General features: G+C 39.6%; 1 protein-coding gene across 1 annotated transcript; it reads right to left on the reverse strand.

Moving 5' to 3' along the window:
- Positions 1 to 1,014: 1,014 nt before the first annotated feature.
- On the reverse strand, positions 1,015 to 9,256 carry RBM44 (RNA binding motif protein 44). Its single transcript, XM_009873114.1, is given in 12 exon segments — positions 1,015 to 1,162; positions 1,307 to 1,373; positions 1,376 to 1,451; positions 2,248 to 2,530; positions 2,846 to 2,919; positions 3,020 to 3,093; positions 3,749 to 3,880; positions 5,691 to 5,712; positions 5,794 to 5,968; positions 6,591 to 6,767; positions 7,538 to 7,587; positions 7,754 to 9,256. Coding segments are annotated over 12 exon segments (2,781 nt in total).
- Positions 9,257 to 11,862: the final 2,606 nt, after the last annotated feature.

Consider the following 11,862-nt stretch of genomic DNA (forward strand, 5'->3'; position numbering starts at 1 on the left):
CCTGAATCGAGATGAAATATACAATTCGCAAACATTTTCCAAAAGGAGATGATCAAGTTTTCATAATCGGAACACCACCTAGTTAGAATTAAAAAAACAACAACAAAAAAGCAGCAGGTAAATTTGGCATGTACACACTCAAACACATTAGCAGTTTTAACAGCCCAGAAAACCACTACAGGCTATTAATAATTTTATTATGTACTGCAGAAGTACACAAAAGTGTTTAGCTTCAAGAAACACGTGGGAAAAAAATTACTACAATAAAATAAAATATATAATCGTTGTGCAACAAATCATGTCTGGTGGTCATGTTTTGTATTAATTCAAAATTCAGTTACTAAATCACCATTTAAGAGTATGTAGACTCTATGCATTTCTTTATGTTTCTCAAAGCACTGTTTTAGTCATGCTTTAATAAGGCCCCTCTCCGCTGGTTTGTTTTTAAATTTTTACTATGCAGATTATGAATTTCATAGCAAGCTTCCAAGTGTGGACATTTGGTAATGATAAATTTTAAAGAAACAACCACCGTGTCATCATGCAAGACATCCTCTATCACGAAGAGACTAAGAGACGTGCAGTCTTACTCTGTTACATTTCTAGCCCAGACCTGGATCTCATACAGCAGACAGAAATCATCAATTTTTAAACCAAAAGTTGAGCCTACATTGCTGGGATTTCTTTATGAACTGCTACACGAGGACTGGCCACTAGGTGTCACCTTTGCCCAGAACATGTACAATGTTCTCTGCTAAGTTAATCAATAAAATAGTTTGCACAATAAAAACTCCAGTATACCAAGGTCTGTAGAGTGCATAGAGCTAAGGAGGAACTAGTCTGTTTATGGATTTTCTGAAAAACACCTCACAATCCTTAGAAACCATTATTTCAGTGGATTTACTTTTACAGGTACTTTTGGCAGAGCTTTATACTAAGTTACTTACTGATCCAGTCAGGGTCAGTAGCTACACAAATTCATGTGGTTATATCTCAACAGGCTAGAATACTCACTTATTTAGATTCTTTCTCCCAGCCACAAGTGGGGGCCGATTTCCTTAAAATTATAGAGGTCCTTCCCACAATAGAATTGATGGACAAGCCACTTAGGACACCTCCGTTGTTTTTCCTCACTTCCAGCAGAGCATCCACAATTTGGTCTCTATATGAATAAAAGGAGTAACTGGTTACATCACATTTGGCGCAATACATTTAGCAATTGGCAAAAATACACCACGGCAATTAGTTACGATGGATATCTGATCCACTACAAATCAGAGCAGATATGAAATCTAAACACTCTCACTTGCTAGCCTCTGGATGAATTTCTTGAAGTCTCTTCATTAATTTGGCAAAGCTGCTGAAGGTCACCTATTAAGAGAAATAAAGGCATCATATGAATTAGCAGAGAAAGGAGTAGATGTCTTCTGCAGGGAATTTTCTCCAGTATCCTAAAATTGCATCAAAACAGGCAAGAAGGGAACAGGTTAAGTATTGTACAAGTAACACAAGATACTTTTACTACTAACAAATATTCTAGTTATGGAAAAGGAAAAAAGAGACAGATTCGGATCACTAAGTTACTCTAATACAATCAGTCATATTACTCAATCTATAAATTAGAAATAAAACTACTACATGCATTTATATATAACTTACATTCCTGCAACTTTAAATTAGATCCGTTTTGTATTTCCCAGAGGATTAACATGTTTAAAGTTGAATCCCCAAACACAGCGTATCTATATACTCTGAGAGCAATACCAACTATTACTAACTTTGCCCTATCCTCCAAGCACCATCTGGAGCAAATATAAAATACTGTATTTATACAGAGATATTTCTTAGATTTCTATTAAAAAATCCAAGAGTTTCCCCTCCAGTATCCTACCAAATCCTTCCTCATTAAAATCACAAGATAATCACATGAAAAAAGCAAGATGAAAAAAAAAATCTAGTGGAAATGGCAAGGTTCCAAACAGGTTTAGGATTAAGAAAAAAAGACGGAGTATCACATTTGGTGCAGGCGCAAATAAATGGTTCTCTCACTCTTACGCAGCATACCAGAAATTTATTACTTACGCATAACATGTTTTCCTACCCTAACATCATTCTAATATATATTAAAAGTACCATGCAATGTATTGATTAATTCCAAGCAAATAATGTAATAAATCTTCAGTAGACAGTCTCAGACCAGGACACTGTTTCTGAAGGTGCTCATGTGGAGCAAGAAATTTTAGTTACAGGAAGGAGACGCATTCCCAGAGAAGCAGAGGTGGTGTCAGGTGCTTTCACAAAATTGGAAGCTGAAGTGAGTGTTTTATCTTGATGATTTCTTTGACTGCTATCAACAGGTTGGATTTCCTGCCAAAGCTTATTTGTAAGTACTTGAGAAACCAAATATTTATTCTCTGAGGAAATATTTACAAGTTCAATACTTACTGTTTTTCCTTTTATTTTTTTCTGGTTCATTTCCTCTACAGCTAACTTTGCTTTACTAGTGTCTTCAGAGGAAAGAAAACCATACCTAAAGCATAAAATTAAAAATAATTTAAAAAGGAAACTAAAGTAAAATACACATTAAATTACTATCAGTAAGAACACATTATGGTTCTCATTTTTTAATATTAACTGTGTCTCCATTAAATTCAACAGAAAACTTCAGACTCCTTTACTTAAGATGAGAAGCTGTCTGGAATAAGGAATAACATGTTTTTGTCACCCATCTGCTTCTACATTAATTGCTGAAACAAATTAATGATCAACTCCCTCCTCCCTCACACAATTTGCTTACTTTGACAGAAAAAAAACCCCGAAACAAGTAAAATTTATGTTAATATACCTGTCATTACTAGAATCCACAGAAGTAAGAGTGTCAGAAATCCGATACTTCTGAAAACGTGGTCTTAAATCGCCCTACAAAAGAGAAGCGTATGTGGTTGCAAATGTCTAGTATGAAAGAATTCAGAAAAGAGGCAAGACATTACTACTCCTCTGCAAATAAGAGCAAGCTTACCTTCAACACTGCAGAACTTGAGCCACCGACATCAGTAAAAGAACATTCATTTCCGCTCTCCTTCATCTTCTCTTCTAATAAACACAAGCAAGCCAAGTGTTACTGACTATTCTTGTTTCAGTTCAAGGTTACATCTAGATTTTGGAAAGCATAGATAGAAAACCTTTAAAAAAAATTAAAAATCCCCAAACTGAAGAGTTTCTTCTAACAGAAAATGAGCTGCCTAAGAACAGTTCAGTTTGTGACCTCTCTTTTCCCTGAATAGGGGAGAAGGGGTACAACCAGCGAAAATGCTGGTCCCGACTAACAGGTAGCGGTGCTAAAGCACAGCTCGAGTACCGTGAGTCCTCACCGCCGAGCGCACAAGCTCTCGGCCTTCACCACACTGGGACCCAAGTCAGCAAAGAGACCGTTCTCAGCTAACTCTTAAGTCAGTATGGGAAAGGAAGCAGAAAGAGAGGAAAAAATAAGAAAGATTTCCAGCTATGTGACTGGCTAGACATTTGTTAAATTGAGTTTAACAAGTGTAGGTAAGGTTTTCCAGGAAAAATGTGGTTGAAAAAAGCTGAATTTCATACAAGGATTCACTGCAAGTCAATGGTAAAATAAGTTTGAAAACCCAGCCAGCATATTTTCCAAGTTTACTTATTCTTATACAAGGAATAGAATAGTCATATAATAGAACAAACACCGTTACTGGGTACGGCAGCTTAGAGCACACAATCTCACCTCTTAAATCAACCGTGTCTTGTTTTTCTTGTTGGTTTTTGTTTTCTTCAACTGTTACTGAAAAATGTGCTACTGTCAAGTCCTCTTTAGCATCAAACCAAGACTCACTCTCTTCTTCATTTCTTCCAGAGCCTTGACAGTTGTAATAAATTTCAGTGTGTTAAAATTCAGACCATGATATGTCATATGAATGAATATCAAATTTCCATGCCTAAGAGGATTCCAGCTATCTACATGACTTGGTACTATATCACAAAGAGGTGACACATACTAGTTCTCACTTCTGACTTAAGTGGCAAATATTTTTTGAAAGATGTAAAGTACAATACGGAGCTGATAAAACATTAAGCATTCTACCACAGAAAGCACAGTTCATTATCCATATGTAGGTTTTGCATAGGGTTGTGGAGGTTTTTCCCCCAACAACTTAACTAACAAATAATGCAGTATTCGTACTAGAAGCAGATTGCTCACCACATTCGATGTCCTGATTTTTATGCTGTTCTTTAGATGTCTTGGAGGAAGTGGAGCCACTTGGCTGACTGCTATCAGTTAAATGTACGGCCTGTGGGTTGTCCTACAAACAGGTTTCAGTTATGTCATAGCACCTGATTATTCATTATTTTTCTGAGCTTCAGTGCATCAACTAATGTGAAAGGTGAATTTTTAAAAGTTAACCTAAAGTTAACCTACTGATTATCTTCAGTAAGCCCCTTGCTCTTTTATTTTCAAAGGACAAGGAAAACTTTATTTGCATCAGCTGCATTTGTAGTTACTGGCAAAGAATCCCGGTTTGAGCCCTGAAGCCTGTGATTGTATTGCACACACCTAAGAGAAACTACGCTTCACAACACGATATCTAGGAAACTCAGAAGTGAAGAAATCCCTACCATGTTGACAGAAATTTTCCTTTCTTGCAGTGTTGGTGCTTCAAAGTCAGCTTTTCTTGTGCCTAAACCAGAACTAAAACAGATCCAAGAATTTAATACAAAACAGGGCACAACTTTAAATTCTGCAATGATACTGAGTACTCTAAAATATTAATCTAATTTCTTCCAAAAGCTCACAGTAATATAAATAAAATGTGCTTAATAAACCGTAGCTTAAAATGAGAACTGAAGTGGTTTTGATACCTGTATCTTACAAACGCAATGGTTCCAACCTGGAATATAACTTCAGTTTTCATTTTAAGTTAAGGTTTACTAAGCACATTTTACTCATGCTGTGTTCCAGGTTTATGTTAGGCTGTTTGTCCTTTATATCTAGATACCTTTCTGTGTGATGTTTTGATATGTCTTTATGATTTAAAATGTCTGTTTCATTTTTGATTCACTTTATTAATACTTAACAATAAATTTGAAAAATATCTCTAGTTGTTTACCTGATACAATAAACACTTATTGCCAAATTTGCTTTAATCTCCACTTACGTAAAGTAACTAGCACATGGGTCTTGAATATGCAGTACTATGTCTGCCCGAAATATTCAGTTATTTTCCTATAATTTTTCATAACTGAATGATAGTCTTAGCAGAACTTAGCAGCTGCTTACATGCCTAAGATTCTTTGTGGGCAGCAAAGTCTTTTTGTTTTGGTGTTTTTCTCATGTTTTGTTTGTTTGTTTAAGACAGACTGCATCAAGATTAGAGACAAAGATTTTAGTGGTGCAAGTAGGGAACCAGGGAAATTACCTGCAAATTGAAAACATTTGCTATAAAGATGGTAAAAGTACAATTCCACAGTTTGCGTATTAGAACACTATAGAGTAAAAATTTTCTTAGAATAAAGCCACTCAAAGCTCTATGCTAGTCTTACAGCTAAACAGTTTGGATCAACACAATACATCTTGAAATAAAGAAATTCTAAGTTTAACATCTTTTAAACTTGCTTCTCAACTATTTTGAACTTCAATGAATGCAATAGATGAGGACTCACTTACTCACAGCAAAGATCCTCTCTGAACAACTATCAAAAAAAGAAAAGATTTGTTTTAATTTTCTGAAGAAAACAATTTATATTAAACCCAAAAATCAATTAAGAAATTACCTTGGAGGGGACATAAGAAAAAGAGATTGAGAACACCTTAATCTCAACCGACAGCGGTGGAAGTGTATTTAAAGGTACGCCCATTTTTATTTTCATTCTCATACTGTCATAGCTCTTCCTTAGCTCTCCCAAAATCAACTCGAGAGATGAACCTAATTCAGTACTTCCGGTACATCTGTTAAAACATGCATATGAAAATAAGATTATCATAGACATTTCATTTATTTTACTGCCTCTAGAATTGCCCAAATGTTTTAGAGTGTTTAAAGACTGCCCCACATCACGCAAGGACACGAGCTCACTCCTAAGCCGCACAGTAGCTCTCTAGAGCCAGGCTCTGTTTCACAGCATTACAACCCACTCTTTTGAACCCTCTCCTAAGCTATGGAGCAGGCCCTATGGCAAGGAGTTTTTATAGGTAGCCGTACGCTTTATCAGCAATTACTGCCCCTTCCTGCCTCACCTCTTACCAGTCCTGTACCTCTTCTCTCTTTCTCCTTTACCCCCTCCTCCCCAGCCCCCTCTCCATCCACCTCACCCAATCCAGGAAGGATCCCCTGTACTACTCCTTCTGTACTTTTCCTACGATACAGACAGGCATTCCTTGCAACAAACTATTTTGCTGGGTCTGTGAATGCTACAGAAAAATTGAGGCTGAAAATAAGCCTTGGCAGTTATGAGAATGTAAACTCTTCCAGACAACAATGCTAACTATAAACCTTATTACAAGCTCTGAATAGAAAGCATCAGTGACATTTAGCAATGAATTTAATTTAAAAGGATATTCAAGCACTTGCCTGCTAAAACATGCATTTTCCTCCAAAGCCAGTCTGTAAATCTTCACACAGTGCTGATAGCACAGCTGATAATGAATGTTTAGAACCTGCAATTCTGCTTCAATAGCTCTCTGCAGTACTTTATGACAGTAGCTTAATGCACAGTTCTTCGCAGCTTGTTTGACAAATTGTATTGACCTTTAAAATAATAATAATAAACAAGATAGTTTGGGGAGTTGTTTATTTATTTATTTTTCCTGTTTTAAATCTCCAAAGAAATGTGATGGTACCAGTACTACTCTCTATGTCAGAAACTTTTTCTTACGCCCAGTTACAATCCCCCCCACTGTTAACTGCTGGCTCTTGCCCTCTCAAAACTCATCTCCGCAAAGAATTTGACTCTGTCTTCTCTGCAACCCACCACCAGATTGCCAAGAACTGCAGGGAGGTTCCCCACCTCCCCTTCTCCAGGCTGACCAAAACCAGTTCATTCAGCTGTCCCCACCAGCTCCCTCCCTACGCCGTGGCTCTCCAGTGGGCTTTCCCCAATCTGCCAATCTCACCCTTGCACTACCAGGCCCACAGCTGGAGTTATCTTTCCAGATGCAACCTCAACAGCACCGAAGTGAGAATAATCGACACTCCCCTCCACCTGCTGGCTGCACGCTTGCTAACGCAGCCCCGGGATGTGGTTTCCCGTCTTTGCCATATGGGAGCACTGCTGACTTAGACTCGAGTTGTTCTTGGCCAATCTGCAACTGCAGACTAAATCCACTTCGGTCTTTGTTCAGCCTCAAGTCTTCAGCTCACTCTTCTTACTGTCCAGGTCCCTTCCTACCCCTGAGCATAGAAACCACTGCAGCAATCTGAGCACCAGCAGTTCTGCTAAGACACTGATAATCTTCTAATCATGACAAAAATCTTATCCAGCATGTAGAGTTCCAAACCAAGAACAATTCATGACCCACCTGGCAGTGCTTATCTTTAAATCACTGCTAGAAAGCTCATTTTTTGATTCCTAAAAAAACACCTAAATTAAAAAAAAAATATAAAAAAAGTTAAAAGCATATGGATTAACATTTGTATGGACAAGTTCTGAGCAACTTTAAGTTAAAACGAAAGTTGTACACATCAATGTTCGGGGGGGATTTTTGGTTTGGGGTTTTGCTTTTTTTTTAAGTTACCTGAATTTGTGAACTTTTTCCAGCTGTTGCACTATTTCCATCTAAGTGTTTTTCCAGCATCTCAGTAAGCTGTGACTGAATTTCCTCTCTACTACCAGTTTCATGTGACCAGTCTGTATTGTAAACAACACCTCCACAGGTTTCACGGTGCCATTCCATGGGTCGAGATTTGTTCATAATTGTTATATCAGTATTAATAGCCTTGGATGAGAGACAAACCTGAGCACTGGTACTTCTGTTTGCTGTAAAGCAAGCTCTAAAATCAGAGCTTGCACCAACAGCCTGGTTAACTGTAGAGTCACGAGCAACATTTTCCAAGGTTTCACGACGATCCAACTCAGAGTTCAGGCTGGTATTTCCGGGGGATGATTTATCTGCAATTTCCACCCCAAAAAAAGGATTCTCGCTAGTGAGAACTTCAGAGACCGGAAACTGGGTTTCAGCATCCGTTGTATTGCGGTCAACACAGCTGGCACCATGTGCGCACACCCCGGATTCTTCGCAACAGTAGAAATCAGGGTCCCCCACGTGACTGCAAAATTGCATGGCTACTGCAGGGGCCCTTTCCCTCGCTGACAGTAAAGGATTGACTTGGCTCACTGAGATGTTGTGAATGTGTGTGTCATTCTTTTCAGACGCTTCTCCACTGGTAGCGATGTGGGGGGGCAGCGTGCTGTCAATCAGTGGTATGTCTTTTACCTCTCCGTTTTCTAATCCATCACATGCAAAATTATTTGGACAGACCCTTTCTTTACTCCCACAAGAACAACTTTCAAGTACACCTCCACAAACAACACTATGATACTCTGTTTGCTCTTCCTGATGATCACAAGTCATGCCGCTGCAATCTGGCAGAGACAGAGAGTCCTGAAGCAGGTGTGGGAGCTCTGGCATACCTGCTTCTGGGCAGGTTTGATCACCTGCTCTATATTCAGAAGCCAGAGAACAATCTTCTGACCCATCAAGGAGAATTTGCTCCTGTGTGACTCCACCCCTTGGAACTTGACCATCTGGATCTTTCAGCCTCAAGGTTTCGGTTCCTATAGTTTCCCTCTGCTCAGAAAACTCACTTGATCTATTCCTATCACACAAATCTTGCTCGTGAGCACTGAAATACTCCAGCTGTGAATCTTCACCTAAATGGCTTTGTCTGCAATCACCACACACCTTGCAATTACAGTGCCCATTGCCACGTGCCCCTTCCAACACATCAGCTTCTTTCTTGCTTTCTTCTACCTGTGCACAGCAAATTCTCATTCTGTTTTTATCATACATTTCAATATCTGCATCCAAAGATGAATTTAAATAAGGTAAGCTTTCCTCTGGAAATTTTAATTCCGAAACACTCGCAGAACATGCCTGGACAAAACCAGAGAGGTTAGTTTCTGCTGCAACATCTCTGACAAGCACGTCCTCAGCTTCCTTGGAATAAGATGAAAAATGAGAGTTCTGATCGAAGCATCTCCTTTCGCTTTTAGCATCGCTGTTCTTTTCTAATTCCATGGTACAAATACCTAAGCCCTCCTCCTCTGGAGTAATCCACACAACTCACTTCCGCTGTAACCTCTTGAAGTCACCGCCTTGTCTCTTCCTATCAGTTTCTCACCTTAATAAAAATAAAGAAAAATCTGAGGCACTCCATGGTATACAAAAGGACATTACTGTTTAAAAAAAAAAAACCCCACACTAAATTAACCGTCCTATTTTTACCTACTGCATGCTAGTATAGAAGCTAGGATTATACAGCACATTCTCAAAGAAATCCCGAGAGTTATGGAAGGCTGTTAAAAGAATTTGCTGTTCTTGCTTGTGTTATTTCCACTGAGTAAAAGCATCCTCAGAGACCAACCAATCCTATTTGCTTACACTCTTGGGTGAAGTTTCCACTCTCTTACCACTGAAGCATTTCTTGGCTGGATCAACAGGGGTTCTGTTGATACACAGCAAGCTCTTTACATCGCATACTAACTTCATGACAGCAGACGAGGTGTTTAGACGCACGTACTGACTCTGAAAACCAGGATGCTGATGGTCATGGCTTCAGTGACCACAAACTGACCTCACATCATTCCTGATTGTACACTGGCCTGTAAGTACATCTTGCCACATAAACCTTACTGCTTCTTGATCCATGACGAGTTACTGTAGGTAACACGCGTCAGCCCAGGCGCTATAAAAATTTAAACACTACTTAAATGAGTGAAGAGGTGAATTTAGAGCTCTGTAGCTCCTGAGAATTAAAACCCCTTCAGGTATCAGACAACACAAATATAGAAGTGTATTCCTTTTAATTCTTGGGAAAAAAAGAAGAAACTGTTATCATTCTCTGAACCACAATAAAACCTAAGAATCTTTACAACTAGAGAGTTAAAGTCATAAAAGAAAACAGTAAGATGGTTTATTGGATCAGAGCACCTCTTTTAAGCAACAGAAGCAAGCTGGATAATACACCAAACCAAAGCAATATACCTGCTCTGGACTTGTCAAATACCTAGTTTCATAGCAAATATGAACAAGGAGCATAGCAAAAGCATGCTGAGATGGAAGACACTTTTTGTGAAGCTTATTTCTCATAAACAGTTGTCAATTCTTCTCTGCCTTCCCAAAGCAGCTCATAATAAAATACAGGAGACATACAAACATCCACATACTTCTCACTTGGGCATGCTTTCTACGGTATACTGAAACGGAGCATAACAACTTTAACCTGACTATAATCTTATGCAAAGCACAGCAAACTACAGTCCTGTCTGTAACTCTTCCCCCTGTGAGGACATGCTGACCAACCAACAGGCCCCTAAGCTGGTTTTCACACGTTTCTAAAGACAAAAGTCAGTGGTTTGTCATCCTCCAGAGGAGGTTTCCAGTGTAGTGAAACACAGTCCATAAGGAACAGAGCGAAGGACTGAAGCAAGACACAGGCTGCTGGTGAGGTTGGAAACTCAGGCCTGTTTCTTGGCCGTTGCTCTGGGATTAACAAGTTATGTGAGCTCTATCCACTCCAGATGTAAACAGCATGACCCAGGCCTTGCATCTGCACAGGAAGCTTTGCAGAACAGATCCCGAAGAGATAACTTCATGATAGCCTTTCCTCCCAGGGAAAAATGGCTTGTTTTTTCAATTCTGCATCCACTGATTCCCATCTGCTATGGATCATCATTAAAATGACATAATTTAAAATCACTTAATAAAAATCAAAGATGATTTTCCCCTCTACTCTGCTCTGGTAAGATCTCACCTGGAGTACTGCGTCCAGCTCTGGAGTTCTCAACACAAAACGGATACGGAGGGTCACAAAATGGATACAAGAGGGCCACAAAAATGACTGGAGAGCTGGAACACCTCTCCTACAAAGACAGGCTGAGAGATTTGGGGCTCTTCAGCCTGGAGAAGCTCCAGGGAAACCTTATGGCAGCCTTCCAGTACTTAAAGGGGGCCCATGAGAAAGAAGGGGAGGGCCTCTTTATCAGGGAGTGTAGTGACAGGACAAGGGGTAACAATTTCAGACTGAAATAGAGTAGATTTAGACCCAATGAGGGTGGTGAAACACCAGCACAGGTTGCCCAGAGAGGTGATGGAGGCCCCATCCCTGGAGACATTCAAGGTCAGGCTGGATGGGGCTCTGAGCAGCCTGATCTATGTTAAAGATGTCCCTGCTCACCGCAGGGGGTTGGACTAGATAGGCTTTAAAGGTCCCTTCAAACACAACGCAGCCTATGAATCTGTGATTTAACACAAATCATCAAGAGAAGTCTGTCACCCTCCAGAAAAACCCATCCACCACCTTACCATGGTTTCATCATGCACTTCTACCATTATTTTTGTTTCAAGAACATCAGCTGTCTTCTCACACTAATTTACCTTCATCTTGTAATGGAAGTTTTAAGCGACTGCACCCACGATATTAAACCCCTGCCATAACCCTGGCGAGGCACACCTCAGCTATCTATACACGAATAACACCACGTTAGCACCGAGAAGTGACCTCCCCCACTTCCCTACTCTCCCCCGTAAGAGCAAGTTAAGAAACAAGAATCAAAACAGCCCTGGAGAAGCAACAATAATCATGTTGTCAGCGCTAACGCCCCGGCCAAACGCTCAACACCAGC

This window comes from Apaloderma vittatum, unplaced genomic scaffold (assembly GCF_000703405.1).
Source record: "Apaloderma vittatum isolate BGI_N311 unplaced genomic scaffold, ASM70340v1 scaffold23247, whole genome shotgun sequence".
In the NCBI taxonomy this organism is placed as follows: domain Eukaryota; kingdom Metazoa; phylum Chordata; class Aves; order Trogoniformes; family Trogonidae; genus Apaloderma; species Apaloderma vittatum.